Here is a 25,924-nt window from a genome sequence, read left to right on the forward strand (position 1 = left end):
CCCCAATGTGGATGAGGGGAGACTACTGTGTGTGTATATACACACATGGACATATATATATATACACATATGTATACATATACATACACACACCCACATGAATTTCATACAATTTTTTTGGCTGAACCATTTAAAGATAAATTACAGATGTATGGCACTTCATCCCTAAATACCTGAGCAGGTCATTCTTCTAAGTAACATAAGTAAATTTCACAACCTAAGTAAATTTCACACTCAATAAAGTTAACAATAATACAATACCATCTAATACCCAGTCCATATTCAAATTTTCCAAAGTATCCTCAAAATTTCTTTTATAGCTTTTTCAAACCAAGACCCAATCAAGATTTACCCATTGCACTTATTGTTATGTCTTTTGGTCTTTTGTCTTTTAATCTAGAAGTCCCCCACTTTTTTTTTCTTTTTTGAGGTGGGGAGGGGCAGAGAGAGAGGGGAAGAGAGAGAATCTTAAGCAGGATCCCAGCTCAGCGTGGAGCCTGACATGGGACTCAATCTCACAACCCTCAGATCATGACCTGTGCCAAAATCGAGTCGGAAGCTTAACCAACTGAGCCACCCAAGCATCCCTCCCCAACTCTTTTTAACAACACCGACCTTTTGAAGAATTTAGGCATTTTCTTATAGAATGTCTCATATTTTGGATCAGATTCTTCCCTCAGGGTCATTTTATCTGTTCCTCTATATTTCCTGTAGGCAGAAATTTGGGTCAAAAGGCTTGATTATATTCAGGTTAAGCAATTTTGGCAGAGTTCTTTCATTGGTGATGCTGTTACTTCATGTTGCATCAAATCAAAAGGCCTATAAAGTCAGGTTGTTCACCATTAGTGGTGTTAAGTGTGATCACTAGGTTAATTACTTTATAATTAAGTAATCTGTGGGGTGATACTGTGACACTGCACACATCCCCTTTTCCCTACTTCCTTTTACAAGATAGGTTCTAGTGTCCGTTGATGATCTTTGCCTCAATTATTGGGGACCGCACAGATTTTTCCAATTGTATTATTCTATCTGTAGGTACTAGCTGGCATTTTCCTACAAAGGAAAAAAAAAAAACCCTTCCCTTGCCCTTGATTCTGAGTATCATTCTAGACTTAGGAACTTTAAAAATGCATTCAGTGCTTTGATCATCTATCACAGTCATTATTCTGTTTAGCCCAACTTGACTCACTTTTGGCCAGAGGAATTGAACTTGATTCTGTGAGCTTTTGACTTGATCCTATTAGTTTTGGGGTACTTCCTGGCTTTCTGGCAAGGTGTTCTAGGCTCACCTTTGTACTTTTGTGTTTTCTGGGCCTGAGACCTGAAAACAACCACTTCTCCACTTGCTGTTTCTTTTGTGGAGAAAGGGATCTAGGTATCAAGATATGGGCACCCGCCATTGGGAGAAATTATATATATACTTCTAAGAAATATATACAAAAACAGCTCTGATTCAAATTTAATGTCAGAGGACTTCCCCCCAAACCTTCTTTTATTTTATATTTGTCATTTCTTTTCTCTTAGATTGCTAACATATATTATTTACTTTATAGTACACATACAAAGTTTCAAAATTGCATTGCCAATAGTACTATTAGAATAAATCTGTGACATCTGAGTTTTTGTTTTTGGTCTTTTTGCCCTCAGAGTATATCCCACTAAGAACATATGTAAGACTATTATTAAACACCATTTTCAAATATGTCTAAAGAATTTTGAATGACTGCCATTTCTGATCCTTGTAAAGCCTTAGGTTTAATCTTTTTCAAACTGAAGGAATCCTGTTTTCTCTTTTTGGTGGCATGTTTTCAGTTCTTTAGTGGTACATGTAAAACACAGGAATAGCTGAAAATGCACATCCTAAGATAAGCAAGGCAGTGCAACTGTAAGTGAACAAACCAGAATTGCTATGACTGATGAGCACCTGCACTGGTCAGCATCCATTTAAGGGTGTTTTTCTATCACCTTTAAATGAATGATGGCACCTAAGAATCACCTCAGGGTATATTTTCAATGCACTGTGTGCAAAAACACTCAGTAAGTACAAAAAGCCAGTAGCCTGCAGCAACTCTCCATGCAAACATTCAAAACACCTATTATGACTGAAGAGGGCAAAGGCACAAGCAGTTATTATGACTATGTACACATCTCTAATTCATCATCTTAGGCATTTATCAAGATTGCAAAAAATGTGGGCAAATCTGGTGCTACTTTTAGTCAGGAAGAGAGGTAATAAAAGCTAAACTAAAGAATGAAATCTCATGGAGCACCTGGATGGCTCAATCAGTTGAGCATCTCACTCTTGATTTCGGCTGAGGTCAGTGCCTTGAGATCAATCCCCGAGTCTGGCTCTACACTCAGTGGAGTCTGCTTGTCCCTCTCCCTTTGCTCTTCCCACCGCCTCCCCTCACATTCTCTCTCTCTTAAATAAATAAATAAAATCTTTAAAAAAAAAAGAATGCAATCTGTCATTTAACCAATAGTTTGTCACATACTCTTGTGCTCTGCAGTGGGCTGGCACATTTCCAAAGGCAGCTGCTATATTTTAATTTTCTTCAGTAATGAAAGGAAATGGCTGTATATTCTAATGACAGTTTGGAGTCTTCAAATGTTATTTTACCTACTAGGTTTCAATAAAATAAATACCAGGTTTAAAGAACTAGAGGTTTTAAGATACTGCTCTTTTTGAAGAATAAGCATGATCAAACTTGAATGAGAATGTTTTAAGAAAAATTAGACACTGAGAGTAGATTTTCACACTTCAATGGAGGTGGTAAGTCTGAACATTTATTTGAAGTATCACTCTTGGTCAAAGTTTATACTTGCTCCAATTTTGTCTCTAAAAGCTATTGAACCACTGTAAAAATTAAATGAGCACATGTAAAGTGCTTAGAATGGCACCTGGTATACACAACTGTTATTTCTTTATGAGAATTAAAATTAAAACTATATTGCTTTTTCCCCCATCAAATATAACCTATGTTGTACAGAGGAGTGAGAGATTAAAAGCAATCCTGAAAACAAAAGCTATCAGGATGATACAGAAATCCATACATGAGCTTATAATAAATATTTTCCTATTTTCTGATCTGGAGGTGGTTCATTAAGAGTTCTCCTATTTGAGGGGTGCTCAGTCAGAAGAGCATGCAATTCTTGATCTCAGGGTCATTGAGTTCAGCCCCACACTGGGTGTAGAGATTACTTAAATAAATAAAACAAAGAGTTCTCTTAATTCAAAGATTTTTACACAACTGCAAAGTTTATTTTATATTCAAGGAAGGTCCTCCTGGCATTAGTTCTTCATACACAATTAGAATAAGTGCAGTTTTTTAAACTACACTATATTTTAAACAAATTTCTATTATGTTAAGGAAATACATCCTTTCTGGTCTTTCCTCTTAATTCTAGCTACACACTGCTGCCCTCTGCATTTCAGTTTTTCCAAATTGCCACCCCAATTATCACAAACCTAGTTTCCATCTCTGTAGGTTATCTGACTCAATGTGAAGGATATGTCTGTGTATGTAGAGAAGAAAAGGGAAGGCCCCTTCAAAAAAGCAAAAAGGAACTAGAGCAAGATGTCACAGTCCAAAAGAGCCCATCTGAGAGGAGGGCCTTAAGGGTCCTGCAACAGACCCCAAACCCCCAGAGAAGGTTCTTTCCTGGCATTCATATAGCCTCTTTGTGTCACAGGATTTTATATATATATTTTAATATTATTTACTTATTTGACAGAGAGAGACACAGCGAGAGAGGGAACACAAGCAGGGGGAGTGGGAGAGGGAGAAGCAGGCTTCCCACGGAGCAGGGAGCCCGATGCGGGCTCGATTCCAGGACCCTGGGATCATGACCTGAGCCGAAGGCAGACGCTTAAGGACTGAGCCACCCAGGCGCCCCGGATTTTATATTTTTAACTGGAAAAAATGATACACGTATGGAAAAAAATTTAGAAAGGGTAAACAATGAAAAATATAATCAGTGAAAACATTTGGCTTCTAGTCCAAATCTCTCGATAGGTTTATGTATATATAAAGAGAGTATATATTATTACAAACATACATTTCTTTCTAAACGTAAACGGAAGTATTCACATCACTCTGCTTATCATTCAAGTCAATAACTTGGTGATTGTTCCCTCTCAGGCGAGATTAACCTATATAATTTACTTTATCAAAACCAAGCAGGTTCTAACAAAATAGGTTTTAAATAAATCAACCTTCTCTTCAACAGGTTCTGCCACAATTAGCTTTTTATTGCTACTAACGCTTTTATTATATAAAGCGATGGCTCTAAAACTTGAGCCGATAATTGGTTATCACCTGAAGCGCTTGTTAAAACAGGCTGCTGAGCCACCTTGAGTTTCGGATTCAGAAGGTCTGGAGTGGGTGCTGAGAATTTGGCACTGGTAATAAATTACCAGGCGATGGTAATGCAGGGGTTGCGTGGATCACATTTTGCGAACGAACCACTATGATGCACGCTGCATTAAACTCCGTTCCTCCCACCTCCTAGCACCGCTAGTCTAAGGCACACGCGATTACTCCCTGGGGAACTTAAGGAAGAGCCCAACAACACTCATTCCTAAGGAAGTCAAAGACCCTGCACTCGCTGCAGAAATTGGAACAAGTCAAACCTACATCCGGCATCTGGCACCACCTAGCTACGTCATTTCCTTTCTATGAAGCTCCGCCCACTCCGCGTACCTAACACGAGTAAGGCTGGGCGGCCCAGAGAAAGCTGGGAGTCACGTGGGTAGGGCGGCGTCTCGCGAGGCTTTTAACCTCTCGCGAGACTCGAACCTCTTCTGTCTTTTCCTCCTTCTTCTGCCCGGCTTTCTTCCCCTCCCCCACATCGCTGACCAAGTTCTCCCGTTTTGGACCGAGTCGCCTTGTTGTTGCCGCAGAGATTCTTCCTGCTGCTGCCACTGTCGCCGCCGCCACCACTGTGCTCATTTGCCCCGACCCCTTCCTGCCGCCCTGCCCCCAGCCCCACACAAGGTAACGAAGCCGGTGAGGGAGAGAGCAGGGCCTCGCCGGGCCTCGGCCTCTCCCTGGTTGAAGCGGAGGCCTGAGGCCGAGGAGCGGGCCGCGTTGGAGAGGCCTGGGCGCCGGCAAGAGTCTTAGGGGCCCGGTCTCCTCTGCCACCCAGAGTTGGGTCCTGAGCAGCCCCGGATGGGGCTAGGACCTCCGTGCGGTGGCGACGACCGTGGCTAACCCAGGAAACCGGTCGGGTGGGGTAGGGATGGAGAGGCCTCTTGAGGAAGCCCTCAGCAGTTCCCTGCGGAGCGCGTTTGGGGGTGTGAGGCTCCGGCACTGCTGGGGTCCTCTTCGTTTGTGTTTTCCGTTTCCTTGGAGCTTGTGTTTGAATTTCGAGGTCTGAAATAATCGACCAGTTGTGGCGGGCTTTGAGGTGTTGGGTGCCTGGCTTGCTCTAGCCCCTTTGGAGCCTTTCCAAATTCCAGGCTGTGGTTGGACGGAATTGTAAGACAGAGAAGGGTCCTCGGAAACCCCGCGTGTTTGCTTTATAAATCGAGAAAGGATTCTTGTATCTTATTTTCCGGAGGAGAATGAGCCAGATTGGGTGAAAGGCACGCTCCTTACAATGCCTAAATGGGGTAGGCTTTGTGCCGTTTTCCTTAATGAAGACGCTGCATCGGCAATATTTAAGTGGCCGGGTGAAACATTTTTGCTCTGGAGAAGAGGTTCTGAACACCCTTACTAATTAGTAGTTCACGTAGAGAGTCTATTTATGTAGTTATTTCCAAAAGCCATTTATATTTTGTTTTGGAAGTGTTCTTTAGTGCTTAAAAGTATTTTTTTTTCTTAATTCTCGACTCTTCCAACAGTTTAGTGCCCCCCACCCCGCGAAGATGTAACAACCCTGTTAATTGAGCCAAATACAGTCTCTTCCCTGTTACAGGAGTTTAAAGAAAATTAGAAATTCTCCTTTTTCCTTTTGTCTTAGCTCTTGTCCGATAAATTACACACAGAAACAAAACAAGTTTATAATCTGCGGAATTCATTCCCTTGAAGCTTGGATTTGAATCACAGCTTTTCTCAGAACTAAGAGTAAAGGTAATGGTATTAAATTAAGCTGCAGCAATGAATTATATTAAGGAGTTGGGAGCAAAACTGGTAAGGATTAAGTCAGGCAGACAGGGAAATTATTTTTTATGGTGTTTTTCTTTCAGTTTTCATGGTCTTACCTTTTTTATTTTCCCCAGATGTCAGAGGATCTAGCAAAGCAGCTGGCAAGCTACAAAGCTCAACTCCAGCAAGTTGAAGCTGCATTGTCTGGAAACGGAGAAAATGAAGATTTGCTAAAATTAAAGAAAGATTTACAAGTAAGTATAAGAGGACACTACTAGTTACATTGTTTAGAGAAAGTATTTCTTTGTTTTTCAAATGATTTATTGCTTAGGATCCAAAGCGCCATTTGGAGGGGAGTGTTTCTTCCACTATCCTCCCTTGTGTGTACATGTGTATATGCACATGTACATGGCTCACAGAAGTAGGGTTGCTTCCTCTGTTGTGTACATCAAAATGAGTAAAGCATTGTTCTTATGTAAATCTTGTCTGTTCATATAATTTTTAAAAATAAGAGTTGAATTTAGAAGTCTCTGTCAAACCTTCTAGAGAATAGGTACATACAACTTTACAGTGGAAAGGGCTTTTATTTTTAAAGATCTGGCAAAGGAAATTTAGTTTGAGAGGTAACTAAAAGGAGAAAAATACATGGAATTAAAAAAGTTAACTATGCTGGTATTTAAAAAAAAACAAATGTGGAAGCATTTTATAAGTGATAAAAACAATGAGAAAAATGCAACCTGATTAAGATTCTTTTTAATGTCACAAGATTTTTTGAAAATGAGAGTGTGTGTGTTTCAAAGCTAGCAGGTAAACACCTTGTATTGAAAAACACATTATAAAGATATGTAAAGAGATACTTGTTTTCTGCATAAGTGTTACATAATGTTTGAATTTAAGGCTAGATTTTCCATTGTAGTTCTTAACAATTGTTGAAGTTAAATTGAATGGATGTGGAAAGGAGATCTTAATTTGTTTCGTCTGTCATGGGAAAGTTCAGTAGGTATGAAGCTTGCCTTTTTAAAACCTGCACTGGGGTTTCAAGACAAGCATAAAACCATTATAGTAAACATCTGTTGTTTCTCAGAACATGAGGTTGATTAGTAAAAATACTGTATATATGTACATATATATCACTTCATTTTAATAAATTTGAGAACTTAAAATTTTGAGCCTGATTTTGAAAGTTTTAAAAGGTGTTTTGATTTGATGGTCTTTCTTTACTGATTTAGTACAAAACTAGAGTCATCTTTATCCTATCTAAATCCTTCCCCCCCTTTATCATCCTCTTGCCCATTAAAATTAATATTTTAGGGATATTAGAACTGCAAATAAATGAAACTTATTTGAAATGGGGTCCAGATACAAGGACTTGGAAAGAGTTTATCTGGGCATAATTAAAATTAGTTGAATATTTTCAGGTTCAAATTGTGGAATTAGGATAAACTTGCCTGAAGTTGCAATAGTATGTAATTTTTAAAAACAGAAAATGGGACCCCTCTTCAGTATGTAAAAGTCAGGCCAGTGAATTTGAGAGTGCTAGTCAATACTAAAAAGATGTTTGGGGAGCAATTTCTCCCACTCCCAGGCCAACTTTCTGTTTACCTCAAAGAAAGATTCTGGCATGCATCATCTTTTACCAGCTTAAAAGCGGTCCTTTTTTTTCTTTGAAGAAAATAAAACATTGTTGGTATTATGTATATTGCTTCCTGGGCAGTTGGAAGAAGCTTATGTGTGGAACTGGTAGAGGGGAAGTTGGGAGTGAAGGTTGAAACAACATTATTGTGAGGGTTTTTTTGTTTTTTGTTTTTTTTAATATTTCTAGAATAAACTGTCAAGAGTCTAAGCAGAATTGCCTTACTATGATATGATCTATAGTGGAAGTATTGTAGGGAGAGAGACTGTTGTGGTAGGTATTGTAGTAAGCACATAAATGGCTTAACTTAGTGTTCAGTTAATAATGACCTGGGGGTCATTTATCTGTAAGTATCCTCTTTTCTGTAACCATTTAGAACAGCACTGTCCAGTAGAACTTTGTGTCATGATGAAAGTGTTTTATATCTGCTGTGTCGTACTGTAGCTACTAGGGACTACTGAATATTTGAAATAATGGCTGGGGTAGCTGAAGAACTGAATTTTTAATTTTTTTTAAGCAGCCACTTGTGACTACCATATTGGATAGCACAGATTTAGAAGCTTAAGTTCTAAAACTTGAGATAGTAGTAATGCAGAATGTTTTTCCTGACCAATCTTGATCACGGTCAGGATCCTGACCTGACCTTGATCCTCTTTGTCATGAAAACAAATTTTTCATTTCAGTTTGCTAGATATAGGTTTGTTTTGAACTGAAAACTACCAAAGATAGAAGACATCATTGAAGATTAGATAAAGATTTGAAAAGTGTTTCGGTGTCGGCTTCCACCTAGTAATTGTTGTCTCCATTGATTACAGTTACATCTTGTTTTATCATGGATTTTTAAAAAATATTTTTCCTTTTTATCTCTTCTCTGTTTCTGGGATATATATATACCTCATGCCTTTGATATTTAATTCTGCCTTTTATATTTGCTGAAAATTTGTTCAGACTAATGACTGAGTTTGTGGCCTCCTTTGTTTTGTGTTCCTTTAGTGGAATGTCTTTACCCTGGTTATGAATTTGTTTGCCCTTTCATTTATGACAAAATGCTTTTCTGCATTTTTTTCAGCGACTTCATTTTGCCAGTAAGGCTTCCATGTTTATCTTTTTTATGTACTGTCTTTCACATAGAATAAAGTTACTCAGCAGGCAGCACATTAATCTACTGAAGTCCTAATTGCCTCTTTTCACTTAAAAAAGTGGGTATAGTAAGATCTAGGCTAGCTACCTGACTAGCTCCCCAGGCAGTCTGTGATAATCACAAAAATAGTCAATTTATTAGGCTGTTTTGCTGAATAAACTGGTTCTAAAGGAGGCAGGGGTCAAGTCACTTGTCTCATATATTACAGTGGCTCTCTGCATCCCCGAAACGCCTTCCTTCAGTAAGCAGAGTGCTTGAGTGCACCCTTTGACCTGCTGATATGTAGATCACAACATCTGATGCTTCCTGGAATTGCCGATTACTGTAACTGCTGCCCATCTGTCGATGAAGGAGCAGTTTCAGAACTCAGACTTGGGGGAGGAAAAGTAATTAATGGTATGTACCTTTAAGAACCCCCTCATACATAAAATAGTTTCTCTAATACTTTGGTCCGTGTGCACATGTAAAGAAAACATTGAGAAGGGTCTTCATAGTTTGTTGGGAGGGGTATGTGAAACATGGCAAAATGAAAGGACAACTAGGGATAAATGCTTTTGATTTTTTTAAAAGTGTCACTTTAGTGCAGGGCTCTGAAAATTGTAACATGCACAGCTTTTCAGGACCTTTTGTTGAAAATGTATTTCTTTATGAAAATAAAATGGTAAGATGCTCTATGCTTAGAGAGGTAGAGTTCTAAATCTGAGACCTACAAATATAGAAATCATTTTTGTGCTTTAGTTAAATGAAATTATTTAATGATAGGTATTGTATTGGCTCTTGAGTCAGGCTTACTGGATTATATTCTTGGCCCTAATAGTGGTTGATTAAAAACAAGCCTGGATAATTCTCTCCTTCTTTGTAATAGTACATGATCTATTTATGCAGAAGTTCTATGCTTTCTTTGCAAAGGATTGTCTAATTAAAGGGTATTTAAATGGCTCTTTGGCACCTAATAAAATCTCATTAAAGACACTACTGAATTTTTAACTCAAATCTGAGTTAGTCTAGTTTTTTGATTCACAAAACTGGCCTTTCTCCCAAGGGCCTAATATTCCTTTTTTTTTTTTTTTTTTTGGAGGACTCAAATACTAGTTTTTCAGAAATAGCCATGAAGATCTAGAATCTTTAGGTGAAAGGTAATATATAATTTCTTGGCTACTGAACCAGAACTACTATTACAAAATTTCAACGGGAGCCATAAGGAACTAGTATAAAGTTTAACTTTGCTACGTTTTCTCCCAAAACACAGTGTGATGTTTTAAGGTATTTTATATGCAACAGTGGGGGCAGGTATGCAAGTTTTTAAAATAGATAAGGTGATGCATTACATAGGTCTTCATCAGAGTAAAAATATAGCAGATAGGTAGCACAATCTATCAATTCGTACTATTAAGTTTTTTAACCAACCCTACCAAATACCCTTGAATGAAGCCAGTATAAACCTGATAGAGAAAAAATACTTGCCACACAGGAAGGTATTGCCTTCCTGTGTGTTACATTTATTTTATTTTTTCCTTTTAAATGAAGCTGTGCTGATGTGCTTTTTAGAATATTTTATTTATTATTATTTTTTAAGATTTTACTTATTTATTTGACACAGTGATAGAGAACACAAGCAGGGGGGAGCGGCAGGTAGAGGGAGAGGGAGAAGCAGGCTCCCTGCCGAGCAGGGAGCCCGATGTGGGACTTGATCCCAGGACACTGGAATCATGACCCAAGCCGAAGGCAGCCACTTAACCGACTGAGCCACCCAGGCATCCCTGCTTTTTAGAATATTTTAAATCTAACCTGGTAATTTGCTTACCTGGATGGGGTAAGTTTTATAATAAATGAATAGGAAGACTACTGGCTTTTTATATGTGCCTGTAGTATTTTAGTAGAAGCATGTATGAGCAGGAACATTTTTATTACTAATAAGGCTGCTTCAAGAGGTTTGGGTTTTGTTTTGGTTTGTATTTTTTGACGGGTGGAGAAGAACATTTTGGCTAGAGAGTTCATACTTCTGCCAAGTAATGGCCTGTAAAACTTTACAGTCCAGGTGCATGAAATATGTGTGACAAGATATAAGATAAAAGTGATCTTGAACCTAGTTTAGTCCTTTATAATTGACTATTTCTCATACTAGATCTATGTAGCTAAAATAGGCACTTAGAAATAATGCATGGTAGGGGCGCCTTGCTGGCTCAGTCAGTAGAGCAGGTGACGCCTGATATCAGAGCCGGGAGTTCAGGCCCCACATTGGATGTAGAGCTTACTTGAAAAAAGAAATAATGCATGATATAAGCTCAAGTCTACCCTTTTTTGTTAGTATTTGAGGTTAATAAATTGAAAGGCAACTGTCGGGTTTAAATACCAGTTCCACCACTCTATAAAATACTGTATCTTAGTTTCTATGTGAGGATAATCATAGTACCTACATCATAGTATTGTTATGAACTACAAATAAGTATGTGTAGTGTACTTAATAAATGGTATATGGTGTGAGAGCTATCGTCATCAAAACCTGAAAACCTGTTGAAAGTAGGGGATAAGCGAATTATAAAAGTAATGTTACGGTTTTTGTTTTTTCTTTTTAGGAAGTTATAGAACTAACCAAAGACCTTCTGTCAACTCAACCTTCAGAAACTCTTGCAAGTTCAGACAGTTTTGCTTCTACTCAGCCCAGTCATTCATGGAAAGTAGGAGACAAGTGTATGGCAATCTGGAGTGAAGATGGACAGTAAGTGTAGAAAAAAACTCTAACTATAACATGAAATAATAAAATACAATGGTAAGAAGTTTTTATTCAGTTTGAACTACCCTATTTTAATCTTTCTATGTGGCCAATATGATTTGTAGAGCCAATTCGATTATTGGGAGGTTACCACTAATGCAGTTTAGTTTTTAGCTTTTTTTAAAAAATTTTTAAGATTTTATTTATTTATTTGACAGAGATACAGCGAGAGAGGGAACACAAGCAGGGGGAGTGGGAGAGGGAGAAGCAGGCTTCCCGCGGAGCAGGGAGCCCAATGTGGGACTTGATCCCAGGACCCTGGGATCATGACCTGAGCCGAAGGCAGACGCTTAACCGACTGAGCCACCCAGGTGCCCCAGTTTTTAGCTTTAGATAACATTTTGGGGCAGTTGAAGGTCTTGGATCCTAGAGGAGAGAAAAATCAAAGCAGAGGAAAATGAATGGATAGCTTAAATAATCTTAAATTTTTTCCTCAAATTGAAAATTGAGTGAATGGTTGGCTATGTTAGACTTGGGTAAAACACATACACTGAAATTATTCCTATAAAAAATACCTTTTTGGGGCACCTGGGTGGCTCAGTTGTTAAGCATCTGCCTTCGGCTCAGGTCATGATCCCAGGGTCCTGGGATTGAGCAGGAAGCCTGCTTCTCCCTCTCCCACTCCCCCTTGCTTGTGTTCCCTCTCTCGCTGTCTGTATCTCTGTCAAATAAATAAATAAAATCTTTAAAAAAAACACAAATCTTTTCTCAAAGAGACTGACTAAAGCACATTTAATAGATGTATAAGAGACTTTCCTGACAATATTTTGATTAGGACCCCTTTTTTGATAGTAGATGGCTAACTCCAACCACTCTTTTGTTATTACCTTTACTAAAGAGCCAACTGATGACAGAAGTTCCATTTGAGACACATGTAATAGTTGAAGCACTGCAGTGTAAGTCTTATAGGCTGAGTACTAAACCTTTACTCACCTGCTTACAGTCATGATATCTTTACAGGTGTTATGAAGCGGAGATCGAGGAGATAGATGAAGAAAATGGCACTGCTGCAATCACCTTTGCTGGCTACGGCAATGCTGAAGTGACCCCACTGTTGAACCTCAAGCCTGTAGAAGAAGGAAGGAAGGCAAAGGAGGACAGTGGCAACAAACCCATGTCAAAGTAAGTGATTTTGACTTTAGTAGTTTAAGTGTAATCTTCCCCATTTTGGTAGTTGAGGTAGTCCACAGAATCAGTGCAGGCTAGATTAAGGTAAAAAGGTTATAATACTCTTTACCATTATTTTGAAGATTAGCAATATAGGGTCAACCTTGTCTGTATGTGTATGCCTAGGCCCACTTAGGTATTCAGTATATTTATTAAGAAAATACTATGTGCCTCTCACTAAGTCAGGTGCTGGGTTTCCACCACAGTGAAGACAACCAGCTTGGGCCTTGTCCTGATTGAGTTTATAGTCTAGAGAACAAAACACAAAATTAAAGGAGAACTTTAATAGTTAAGTATAGAAGTTATGAAAGGAACATAATGGGTACTTTAAGGGAACAAAGAAAAGATACCTAAACTGCGCTTTAGTCATCAGGGCAAATGTCTTTGAGAAGATGACATCTAAACTGAGATGTGGGGGCGCCTGGGTGGTTCAGTCAGTTAAGTGACTGCCTTCCGCTCAGGTCATGATCCTCAGGGTCCTGGGATCGAGCCCTGAATCGGGCTCCCTGCTCACCGGGAAGCCTGCTTCTCCTTCTCCCTCTGCTGTTCCCCCTGCTTGTGTGTGCATGCACTTTTTCTCTCTGCCAAATAAAATTTTAACTGAGATCTGAAAAGGAGTTAGCCAGGTAATGAATGAACTTGAAGGTATGACATTGGGCAAACTGCTTAACTTCTTTCTTTATTTGTAAAACAGGGTTGATAGTACCTACATTGTAGGGTTGTAAGGATTAAATGTTAGCATTTATAAGTGTGTAGCACATTCTTGACATGTAAGAGTTCAGTAAACGTTTTTAAAAACTTTTTAAAAACTTTAAAAAAGAAAACAAGGTTGGAACATAGAGGTAACAGAAACAAATTCCTGTGGTAAAAATTTGGGGCTTTTAAAGGTGGGTGGTTTGATAAGAGAGGAGGTTAAGAGAGGTCAAGGCCAGATCACAAAGAGCTTGACCGCCACTGATGGATTTCAAATAGAGGAGATATGTGATCACAGTTGAACTTTCAAATAATCACTAACAGCAGAGGGAAGGCAGCTACTGATGTGATCCAGGTGTGAGATAATGTGGTCTGAACCCAGGGAGCAGCAATAGGAGGAGAGAAGTGTATGGTTTGAATGGTATTTAAGAGGTAGACTGAACACTATTTTGGTTTAACTTACACATATTTGCCACAGTTTTCTCTTTTTCGGATTTGTCACGAGTTTTTAAAACTTAAGTTGCTACATAAATATATTTGAATTTGGAAAAATTATATCACCTGAGTATCCCAATGAGAAAATCAGATTGTAGAACAATGTAACATCTCTTTTTTTTTTTTTAGTCTTTGACATCAGTGTAAAAAAGCTACACTTAGCTTCATAGTGGTGATTATATGATACAGAAGCATCTAGATTGTATTGCCTCTTTTTTAAAGACCTCTTTCTTCATCCTTTTGGTGATAAAGTCAGTATGTTAACTGAGCAGAAATTATTGAGAAAGCTTTAGGCTCTGATCCTATATAGAGGAGTGTTTTTTGAAAAACTCCAGTTTTTGTTTTTAAGAATTTTAAGCTATGATCCCCTTGTATGCTGTGCTCTTCCTGTCTAGGTGAAATAGTTTTATCTGCATTGCATCTCTTTTCTAAATGCAGCACATTAACCTTGCTAACTGTCCATTTAGAAATGGATAAAGGTTTAGAAAGCTATTAATGTTAAAACTCATTTCTAAAATGCACCTGGCAAAAGCAATGTAAACATCAGAAAGTCATAGTTTAAATATTTGATTTGAGGAGTGCCTGGGTGGCTCAGTCAGTTGAGCAAATGAGTCTTGATTTCGGCTCAGGTCATGATCTTAGGGTCCTGGGATCAAGCCCCACGTCAGGCTCTGTGCACCTAGCACAGAGTTTGCTTCTCCCTCTGCTCCTCCCTGCACTTGCACACACTCGCTCGCTCTCTGTAAAATAAAATCTTAAAAAAAAAATGTATTTGATTTGAATAGGTAATAGATTACAGATATGGTATGAAAGCTTCCAGGGATGCTGTGTATTTCAAATAACATCTCTTAGTAGTACTGGGTGATTGGCATTGTTGGTGTTAGTGCTTCTATTCATGTAACGTGTAAGTTTATTACAGATATTTTTGTTTGCTTTTTGTACTGCTAAGTATCTCTAAGGAAATCATCTATTAAATCTTAAGAGTTGACATTTAGCTGTTATATCCACACAGAAAAGAAATGATTGCCCAACAGCGTGAATATAAAAAGAAGAAAGCTTTGAAAAAAGCACAGAGAATAAAAGAACTTGAGCAGGAAAGAGAGGACCAGAAGGTTAAATGGCAACAGTTCAACAACAGAGCCTATTCTAAAAACAAAAAAGGCCAGGTTAGTAAATCCTTTCGTTGTACTTCGTAAATTTGAAAAGTGTAATTGTCATTAAAATAACCTTAAAATGCAAAAGGGAGGTACATAGGTTTAAAAAAATACATAACTGGATCTTGAATTCAGAATCCTCTTTAATGTTCTGTTTGGTTTATTGTAAAATATCTCCATTAGCCACTGTCTCTCTGCAATAGAAACACTATGAATGAGAGAGTTTATATCAGAAATTACAAAAGATCTAGATTGTTTACTCTTCTATAAACTAAAATTTGAAAAACTATTTGGTACCTTAACATACCACTTAGAGGGAGTGTGATGAACCCTACCTGCTTTGTTAACATGTTTTATATGCTGGGCATCCACTGGTAGATTTTATTTAAAAGAGAGCTCCAGTTCCTTTGATGTGTACTGTACCTAAGTGTATTTTGGAAATGTTTTCCCCAAAAAACTAATCAGAATGGTTTCTCTTTCATTTCCACTAGGTGAAAAGGAGTATTTTTGCTTCTCCTGAGAGTGTAACCGGAAAAGTTGGAGTAGGAACTTGTGGAATTGCTGATAAACCTATGACACAATATCAAGATACCTCTAAATACAATGTCAGGCATTTGATGCCTCAATAATCAGAAAAACTGTTGGATTTCATCTCTGCAGGGCTTTACATTTACCTTTTTATCCTTATATTTTTCTAAAGGTAAATTATTTGTTAGATGAGTAAGGAAGATACCATTGTTGTCCTTGTTTGACTTCAATAGAATGAAACTTGAAGAAATTGCATTTGATAACTGCTATTCATTTAACTTTTCGTTACTACTACCACACATTTCCTCAAAGTTTGTTGAATAAAGCAACTTTTCTAGATAGATGCTGCATAAATACAGCACTAGATGAATTGTTGATCTTCCTAATACCAGGCCCTTACTTAATGGATGGTGTGTACTTTTTGTAAAGTCCTAACTTGGAATTTTCAGATGCTCTGAACTTGCCACATATTGTAGCAATTCACTGGAACATCAAGGCAAAATACCAACCTGCTAAAGAAATCTTTTTTTTTTTTCAACTTAAACCCATAGCTGTTGCTAATTAAGCCTAAAAATAGGTTAATTTGATTAATTTAAAATGACAAACTTTGTTTTGAGGGTTTTCCTTCAATAATTTGTTTCTTAAGCCTATTAGGCTATCTCTAAAATTGATCCAGCTCTTAAAATTTTTTCGAGTTTTAATTTTATATAAAAACCATGTTTAGGACCAGCTTCCTTTTCTAAGGGTTTTTTTCTGTTGTGTTTTTTTTTTTTTTTTTTTTTTTTTTTAACGTATGCTCTTTTCCTGTGTTGATTTTTCCCTTATGGTAGTGGTACCATTTTTGGATGTGTAATGTTTATATAAGAAAACAAAAAGCTGATGTATAGCCCTGTATACAGTGTAGATACTATTTTTGTAAAAAAACAAAAAAATCCCCAAGGCTAAATTAATGAACAAGAGTACTGAATGTTTCATCATTAAAAATTTATTGTATTTCTTGTGCATTAATCTGACCATAATTTCCCTGTATATTATGTTCATGTAGCTGAGTTTGTAATTTTTGTTAACTAGATCAAGTTGTCAGCATTTGTTGGTATAAGTGAACATCACAGTTATCCTGAGTTGAGTTTAAGCCAAATATATGCATAGTAAAGTGTCTTCCTATTAATGGAAGATGGTGATTTTTAGGGTATGTGTTAATTTCAGTTTTTGTATGTTTAACTTTTATTAAATAAAGTGTTTTTAAAATCTCCAGGGTGTGTTACCAGAAGGGTGGTGAAGTCCTAGCTGACAGCACTGATACAGTGATTAAGCTTCAGTCTTCTTGCTTGCATTCATCATTTCCACAGAAGAGAATATTGAGTATGTGATAAAGGTTTCAATAAATCCTTATGTACTTCTTCCATTAGACATAAGAAATTGAATCCTAAAGGACAAACTATTTTTATCTTAAGGGCTTGTGCTGTGTATAGAGGTGTTTGTACATTTTGGTAAAAGGAGAAAATAAAAATTTTAATGACTTTTAAATATTTTGGCAAATTGAAACTTAGGACCGTGATGAGAATTAGAATTCTTTATTTTGCCCCTTCACCTCTCTCCCAACCCAGGAGGATCAGTTTTCCTTCCTATAATTTATGGCCACAGGGTAGAACATGTAGGACAGAATGAAAGGGGAAGTCTTTTTTAAATACAAGGCACAAATTACAGCAGAATAGGACTACTTAGCCCGAAGAACTCCTAAAAACATACTGTTCTTGTTACCAGTGTAACAAATCTCTTAAGAATTAATAATGGTATCTTTTAAGGGTTGCAAGGGAACCCTTTAAATTCAAAAGCACTTGGAAAGAAATTTGGTACAATGGTGTGACCACACAGAATGGGTTTTGGTGAGATTACCTCGGTATGTTTGTTGGAGTAGTAATTTACCTGTTACTTGTATAGGCAGGACTTAATGTTGAAACTTGTATCTCCTTTGACCCAAGGGCTTCCTTTCTGCACATTAATTTTCCTGGAGGGGCTTTGCAGGAGAGAGAGAAGGAGTAAGGGTGACCATACTATATAAAACATTAAAAAATTGTATGAGATTAGGAGTCCCTGTGTCAAAAGACCTAGATGTGGCGCTTTGAAAAGTCCTAGTGTCAAGATAATGATCATGTTTCTGGACTAAACTAACAGGATCCCTGGGGGGATGGGAGCACCTGTCTCCTAGTGTGATGCTTTTGTGAGAAGCACGATAGCCAGTGATATTTTACAAGTGAGGGTGGCTAAGTTCAGTACTCTAAAACCAAATATGACACTTTGTTATATATGTAACACTCTGTTATAAAATTTCATGTAGTTACCCCATCAAGAAGGGAGTCTTGAAGCTCAAACTCAGAATGAGTTCATGATGTGAGTCATGTACAGCCCCCAAGTAGCTGTGGTTGCATGGATCTTCTCAAAAATTGCCATTTGACTTTGTTACTGATCATATCAAGGAAAGAAGAGTCCTGATACCCCCCAAATAATTAGATTTTAGTATCACAGATAATAAATGCTTTTTTAGTTAACATGTAGAAAGGCCATACTGGAAGAGCCAAGGACTCAGGAGCCAGACTGCTTTAGAATCCTGGCCCCTCATTTTTACCTGTGTGCATAACTTGTCTTAGCTTTCTCAGCTGTAGAATGAAAATACCAGTTTCATTAGGTTGTAAGGATGAGTGAGTTAATATGTGTAAATTGCTTAGAATACCTGACATGGTAAACACTGTACAAGTGTTTGCTATTTACTGTGCAAGTGGTAATGGTGACTATCTTTTTTTCCCTAACCTTAACAGTGACAATTCACATTATAATGGATAACAATGCCCATTGGCATATAATTTGAAGTCCCTAATTATAAATGTATTACTGAACTGCTGTCAAATTACCAAAGTTATATATTAAGTACATGCCAGTAGAAGTTAAAATTTTTATATTAGAATATTTTAGGGCATGTCTCTGGTGGGAAGGGAGTACAGGTTATAATAAAGTTACCCTAATGCTTGCTTAAAATTAAAAACGGGATTTCTGGATCTAGATCCTATTCCAGACCTATTTAGGCCAAAGTATGTCTGTTTTTGACAAACACCACAGGTGATTCTGATGTGCATCCCTGGCCTAGAACCATGTTTACATTAAATGTAAAAACAGTTTGATTTTTGAAATGAAGGAAAAATTACTAATGGGCAATTTCCTTAGCCCAATTATTAAGATTAGGCATCAGACCAAAATGAAATGCATCTGTCATAACTCATTATTTTAATATGCTTTGTCATAGTATATATGTATTTGGGTGTTTTCCATTACAATGCAGCTTTAATGCTGAGTGTATCTGCCTTTAAAATAGCAAGGGTAGAGGCGCCTGGGTGGCTCAGTGGGTTAAGCGTTCGACTGGATTTTGGCTCAGGTCATGACCTCGGTGGTAAGATGGAGCCTTGTGTGGGGCTTCACACTCAGCTCAAGTCTGCTCGAGATTTTTCCCTTTCCCTCTGCCCCTCCCCTCTTCCCCTACTCCTGTGCATGTGCTTTCTCACTCTCTCAAATATTAAGAAAAAAATAGCAAGAGAAAACCATCTGGTAACAAATGAAAATCATAGTTTTATAAATTGTGTCTGTAGGTTGTAATTACAAAAGGTGAAAAATGTCACTTCTGCAAATTTAGCCAAAAAATATTTTTGGAGTTCTGGTTTGACTTTTTGCCTCAACTTGGACATTAACTGAAAGATGAAAGAAGAAAAAAAAATCTTAAAACCAGTAAGGTTCTATATTTGTTAAAATCTTGAGAGTTCAATAAATATCTGCTGAATTGTGTTATTTGTATTATACTATGAAGCAACCAGTTAGTATAAATGGTAGTTTACCTCTTCAACAGTAAATGTAAACATTCTTTGTATCTAGGGTTTTAGAGTTGCACGTTAAACTGAATTTTTACTACAGTGGAGAGGAAGAACATAGCAGGCAATAGAGCAGGTAATACCATAGTTTAAACAAACACAAGTAATTGAATCCCCTTATACTATGATTTTTTATGTATAGATGTTTTTAAATATCTTAAAAGGTGCAGAGACTAATATTGGCATTCTAAGAATTTGTCTTGGCCCAGCCAACAGAAAGTAAAATATAAGATGAAGGTGTTAAGAGTTCTGTGAGGTTCTTTGATTGCCTTTTCTGCCTTTCAGCTTATGTATATGTAAATGTGGTTCTTTTGTGGCCTTGAGTGGGGTAAAGCAGATCTGAGAATACTATTGGGTTTGTGGTAGTTGACAGCTGAACTAGCTAAAAATACCAAATTTTGGATAGAGTCATCTTTCAGTTCCCAGGAAATAAAAACGGACATTTTACTTACACCAGGCACTTCACCAGTTCACTTTTATGAAACCAGTACAGATTTAAGTTACTGAAATTACTAAAATTGTAATTTGTTTTCCTGGTTACTTTCTTAAAATCACAGCTAAAGAAGCCGTAGTTACATGCATTAAGAGAAAATGTTGCTTTTTGTTTGAAGAGCTACTTTCTCAGCTTGAGGCCCAAAGTCATGTTTATTATTTTGCTGGCTCATGATTTTGCCTTTCTTGGTGAAAACTGATGTGCTTTTGTTTTTTCCCCTTTCAAGCCCTGTACTCACTTTAGCAAGATGCGTGCATTTCTGACCAGAGAAACAAAGAATTCAGGCTTGGAAGACAGTTGACTCTATATCCTGGGAAAACTATAGAGTTGAAGCCTGAGACCTGCAGCTAGGCTAGTCTTTAATAGATGGTAATTGTCCAGTTGTTCATTGCTCAGAAGTATGCAGGAAGGAGTAAGTATCCCTTTGGTTCTTTTGCCAGGTTTTTCCCTCCAAAAACACTGTCAGGTTTAGTTGACATAGCTTTCAGAGTGTGATAAAACTGCTAGTTTAGAAGCAACTAGCTTCTGAAATTTGTATTTTTAATATGCATTTTAGAGCTATCTTATGGCTTTATGTCTCTATAATGCTGTTTGGTGCCCTGATGTGAAAATCTGAGATAAATATCCCAGTTACTGCCCTACCAATAAAGACTTCAAGCATTCCTCTATGACAAAAGAACTAAGAGCTTGAGGAAATGGAAATTTCAAAATTATAAGTAGTTAGTTGGCAGTACTTTAAAAGAGCTTCATCTAAGCCATTTCCCCTAATAATTTATGACAGTATATCAAGGTAAAACAGAACCAAGAAGTGAGGTGGTCAGCCAGTACATGTATTCTGAACTACACTTATTATTTGGAAGAATCAGATGTATTCCACAAGAAAACCAGTTTCCTATTAGATCTAGTACATGGACCAAGATTTTTTTTCTGGGCAAGGCCAGCACTAAATATTAACTAGGGCATTATGCAGTGGTTACTACTAGTGTTTAACAGATTCAAGCTCAGGTTAGTCTTTTTTTTTTAGAAAGACCAGGTAATCACTAAAACCGCTGATACATCAATCTTACAAAGTCTTTATTTAAAAAAATCTATAGGACATCAAAATTGACTTCTTACAAAGTATAACCTGTCATGGAATTCTGTGAAAATGAACCATTTTATTAGAAATAGTCTTTTTCTGCAAGACCCAGAGTCAGAATAACTAAAATTCAAGATTAAGGATAAAGAAATTAGAAGATTGCATTCGTCAGAGAAAGGAGAAGTACAAACCTCTTATTTTCTTTTGGTGCTACAAACTCCTAGATTGAGTATGTGTGGGGATTTATATTTTAATCCTTAAAACCTATCAAGATAGAGGTAGTATCTCTAACAACTTTTTAGGAGGAAACAGGCTCCATGAAGAAATTAACTTGCCCAGAGTCCTTAGCAAATATTAGAACTGGGATTTAAGTGTGACCCAAAACACCCTGTTCTTCCCACATTATGCTATTGTTGGTAGGGAGTATGGAATTTTTGAGGTGGAAGGATAATAAAAGAAAGGGAAGAAAGGCAGCTACTGCTTCTTTAAGTGGAAGAAAACTTACCAAAGAACCTTCCCCAAGAGGTTAAACACTTTTCTCGTGAGAAATGACCCAGGAGGCAATGTGGCCTTACGTTAGGAAATTTTGCCTCAATAATCTTCACTGCCTTTTAAAATCCTTTCATAATGCTAAAAGCTGTCACTGTCATGGGGATTAGAAAAGGCATTTCTACCAGAGTTGTCATACCTATTCTAATCAGAAACCAGTCTGACTCCTTCAGAATCTTCTTTGGTAATATGCACTGAAGATTTACCCCCATCTATTAATATATTACTCAGGCATCTTACAAAAAGGGTACCTTAACTCAGGTTAGTGGGTGGGGACTAAACAGGAACTTCCAGACATTTTAAATTTAAATGGATCGTTGTAGCCAAAGGGATACCCTAAAAAGTTATGAAGAACAGATAATAAATGGCTGTGTGTCCTACCTGAAGCAGTTAAGATTATCGGGTACGTTAAACCATCTGCAGTTAGGTTATGTGGAGTTATCAGTCAAGAAGGCATCTGTTTGTTTATAGAACAGGAAATGGCAATGATTCAAATTGCCATTAATTCTGGACTACTGAAGTAGTGTATCAAACATTTAGGAGATTGTTGCTTCTCAAGGTGTGGATGTTCATTCTTATTTTTTCCTTCATAGAGAAGGGTGGTACAAAAAGCACTCGGGTATTCTTCATTCACAATTTTTATTTCTTGCAATTAACTTTTATATCTTCAAAGTCGATTTGTCTTTTAAAAAATTAATACTTCTTACTCATCATACAATCCACTCCCCTCCCACAAGGAAAACAAACCCAGGGAAGGAATAATTTAGAGGGCAGTTGAAATAGGTACTATAGATTTGTGACAAAGGCTTCCCAGCCCACCAACCTGTACATAAACAACAAAATGGCAGCACCTCAAGTTCTCCTGAATGAAGTCCAAAATTTCAGCCCTAGGCAAGTGATGCAAGTGAATGCCATGGGAATAACAAAATGGAAGTTTAATCCTTGGCTTCCACTTACTTACCATGGTAGTTAGCGGAGTCTTTAAACTGTCTCCCTTAGGAAAGTCAAAAGTAAGCAAATACATAGAGCAACATTTTGACCCAGCCAGGAGTAATTATAAGTGAAACCAGAAATAATTTACCTGGGCTAGAGAAATGAATTTATCATGTTTTTCATTAAGTCCCCAGCACCTGAAGTAGCAAGTTCTAATAATGAGCTTCTAAAGGCATGCAGTTTTTCACACATCTACTTCAAAGAATTTCTTCCACTCAAACATAGCACAATCAAGGATAAAATATTTTTGGAGGCACAGGAAGAGCACAAAAACAAGTAAGTATATGCTGAGGCCTTGTGTATGACCAAGATGGTACACTTCATACACAGAAGCAGTGAAAGCTGTTAAAGTGCTACTTACAAAGGATAGTCTAACATTACACACAACTCAACTGCACTGCTAAATATGGTTGTCTTTATTTTCTTTTTCCTTGGCCAGCCCTATCTAAACAAAATAAAACTACAGGACTGAAATTAACAACCCATTAAAATCAGCAATAAGTTATGAAAATCATAAAGCTTTTTTTTTTTTTTAAGTAATTAAGGGTAGTTAAATTATTCAAAGTATACAAAGTCCAAAGAGCCAGGGGTAAGGGGTCCAAGAAGGCTTCCTGGGGTAAAGGGGGTTGGGGGTGGGGAGTAGAGAACATCTTGGATTTTGAAAGACAAAGGGAACACATGACGTCAAAGTGCAGGCTAGAAAAGAAATTTCACTTAAAACATTTCTGGAAATAGGTATAAGAGCAACAATAGCACCTGCACAGTGGGGCTGTGAGGAAGGAGAGAGACTGCCTGTAGGAGAATGGACGCAGATCTTCACAATAAAATGAGACAAGTGCTGAACTTAACTACGTTAAGTATTATAGTGTGTCTACTATAGGTATCAGATGGTTAAAAGCTGGTAAAAGGTAATGATTCTAAAAGAAAATAAAAACAGCATTGACCTTTTTTCTACCTAGCCCAGACCTCAATCATTTTGTGCACTATAAAGAGTGAGGTGTGAGGTGTTTTATCATTATCAAATGCTGCATCAAAATAGATGATTTTTTTCCCATGTGTTTTTCCACTATAAAAGACATCTATGTTTTTTTATGGACAAGCTTTAAAAAGATGTCATTTTGGTTTTCAACACATACAAACAGTTATCAAAATCTGAAATAAAAATGCTGCCGTGGCTCAGACCTTGGCCTGCTAATCTGCGTGCACAATTCTTCTGGCCCACGCAGACACAGAGGCATGGAGAGCTTTTTCCTTCTGGCCCCTCAATCCGAATTCCTAGGCCCTGTGTGGTAGAGGCTATTAGACACAGACTGCCCCGTGCAGCCCAAGGGCCTGGGGCAGCTGACTGTCGAGCTGGCGGTCGGGTGCCCTACTGCTAACAATGCAGGATACGGTTAGCTTGCTTAGCATGGAATCCAACAGAAAGCTGAGCTGCATGATGATCCCTTTCAAAAGGCTTCATGGGAGTCTCCTTTTGCAGAGCATGAAATGAGCTTGCCTTTTTTTTTTTTTTTTTTTTTTTCAAGAATTGATCATCCACAGGCTTCATGAGAAGCTGTCCCAGGCTGAGTTTTGATAGCTGTTCGGCTATCCAAGTTAACGCCTGATTATCCTGTCTTCCCATTACTATAGGTTTGATTTTGTTTTTAGGACCATAAAACTCAGGAAGGGTTCATAACCCCATCCTTAAATTGTGTCTACTCATGTATTACAAGCAAACTGCAGAAGAAAAAGAGGACAATCTCCAATGTCCTCTTTCAAATCAACTAAATCAAGAAAATTTCTCCAAGTTTTCTGCTGCCATTAGAAACTGTGATTTTCAAATATGAATATTATGAGTATTTGTTCTGCTGGGGAGGCTCGGCCCCACTTTTTGCTAAGTAATTGCTTAAATAGAGGTCTTTTGACCCTTTTGTTCAAGTATAGCTTTGTTTAGTTTTAAAGAGACTGCATCATGAACCCAATTTAAGAGATTGTTTGGATTGACTTGGCCCAGTGAATATTTTGCCCTGCACTGTTATGTCATGCTGGGTTCTAGGAAGTGAACGAAAGTTTGACACTGGCACTGGAGTAACCCTCGTCACTCCCAATACTCTGCAGGCTGCTGTGGTCATCAATGTCACTGATGCTGGTGGTACTGATATTGTCCACTTCTCCATGGGAGAACTCTGTGCTTTCAACATCCACTTCAATCTCCTCTGCCAAAGAGAAAAAAGGAAGAACATTAGTAATCTGCACTTTCAAAAACTAATGAGAAAAGGGCATAAGAAAAAGTGATTATTTTTTGTAGTGTAAAATAATTATGCAAGCTTATTATCAGTGATCTTTGGATAACAGAAGTAACTGAAGGTGAAGAGACACAGGGATATATTTTGCAAAGGGGAATGTCTGGTATCCAGTGGTGGTCTCAATCAGCAAGTTTACTAAAGCCATTGACGCCAGTCCGTCTGGACCTCCCACCAAAAGCACTCAGCCTATTTGGGAATTAATGCTTAATATTAAAAGATCCCAACCCCAAGTGGTTTAACAACATCTGTCTTGCATTAAACTAGAAACTAATTCTCAGTGTTGTTTATTAATCAGAGTTGCCTTAAAAAGGGGAAAAAGCATCAACTTAGTATAGGTGAACTAGAAAATTTATCCATTTATTATCACTTCTCGGCCTTTTGGCTAAGATCAAGTATAGAAAATTTATCCATTTATTCTTGCCTTTGGCAGTCTCATTCTACAGACAGTTCTACAGACTTCTAGGATTCATTATAAAGACCTTTGACTATTCAGTAACTGAACTAAGCCAGTCATTATAGAGTGAACTCTGAGGGATTTGTCTTCAATTTGATTTAATTTTCTTGCATCAAATATAGCTTGAAATGAGGGTGTGAGCCTTAAAAGCCTCTGAGTTATAGTGAGATCAATAGCAAAGATTACAGTAAAGGCATTTCAGTAATGGTATTTAACTTTACTTCAAAATCAAACATGATTTTTTTTTAAAAATCCCTAAACACATATGACCAGCTACCAACAGTTTGTTAAATACTACATATACAATCACCAATACTACATAAAATACACATTTTAAAAACCAAAAGGCAGTTGAAAAACTGTTCTGTCCCATAACAGCTAGAACAAACTCAAGATCCTTCAATTCTTTTAAGCTCAAAGTCTGATGTTTCATATTTGGCACCGACTCTAAGGGTTCATACTGATCACAATTGCTTTTAGGA

At 37.5% G+C, this 25,924-nt stretch overlaps 2 protein-coding genes across 8 annotated transcripts in view; one reads left to right on the forward strand and one right to left on the reverse strand.

The window, feature by feature from the left end:
• The first annotated feature begins 4,844 nt into the window (after positions 1–4,844).
• On the forward strand, positions 4,845–21,099 carry SMNDC1 (survival motor neuron domain containing 1). 5 transcript variants are annotated; one of them, XR_012381663.1, is made up of 8 exons: positions 4,845–4,997; positions 6,224–6,343; positions 11,440–11,582; positions 12,597–12,758; positions 15,004–15,157; positions 15,637–15,845; positions 16,929–17,035; positions 20,307–21,099. XR_012381663.1 is itself a non-coding variant. In XM_025880430.2 (6 exons), exons 2-6 carry the CDS (start codon positions 6,224–6,226, stop codon positions 15,772–15,774), a joined length of 717 nt encoding a protein of 238 aa, XP_025736215.1. In that variant the 5' UTR covers positions 4,845–4,997; the 3' UTR covers positions 15,775–16,927. The 5 variants fall into 5 exon arrangements, 3 of the variants coding, with proteins under 3 accessions (XP_025736215.1, XP_025736216.1, XP_025736218.1); XR_003209939.2 differs by lacking the exon at positions 20,307–21,099 and having other exon boundaries at positions 16,929–19,504; XM_025880430.2 differs by lacking the exons at positions 16,929–17,035; positions 20,307–21,099 and having other exon boundaries at positions 15,637–16,927.
• Positions 21,100–22,329: 1,230 nt separating this feature from the next.
• The window catches only part of MXI1 (MAX interactor 1, dimerization protein), an 81,843-nt gene continuing 78,248 nt past the window's right edge, over positions 22,330–25,924 (reverse strand). For 2 of the 3 annotated variants that reach the window (XM_025880427.2, XM_025880428.2), the window contains exon 6: positions 23,096–24,898. In XM_025880427.2, the coding sequence (XP_025736212.1) occupies positions 24,735–24,898 (164 nt within the window). In that variant the 3' untranslated portion in view covers positions 23,096–24,734. Of the gene's footprint in view, positions 24,899–25,924 lie in introns of all 3 variants that reach the window. The other variant, XM_073904219.1, reaches the window with a different exon arrangement.

The sequence above is a fragment of the Callorhinus ursinus genome, unplaced genomic scaffold (genome assembly GCF_003265705.2).
Source record: "Callorhinus ursinus isolate GAN/ISIS: 27379988/994484 unplaced genomic scaffold, GSC_fseal_2.0 scaffold20, whole genome shotgun sequence".
In the NCBI taxonomy this organism is placed as follows: Eukaryota; Metazoa; Chordata; class Mammalia; order Carnivora; family Otariidae; genus Callorhinus; species Callorhinus ursinus.

Coding starts and splice junctions, on each gene's coding strand:
- SMNDC1 (XM_025880430.2), top strand. CDS start 6,224: ATGTCAGAGGATCTAGCAAAGCAGCTGGCAAGCTACAAAGCTCAACTC. Junction 12,759..15,003: donor GGCAACAAACCCATGTCAAA/GTAAGTGATTTT, acceptor ATATCCACACAG/AAAAGAAATGATTGCCCAAC. Junction 15,158..15,636: donor CTAAAAACAAAAAAGGCCAG/GTTAGTAAATCC, acceptor CATTTCCACTAG/GTGAAAAGGAGTATTTTTGC.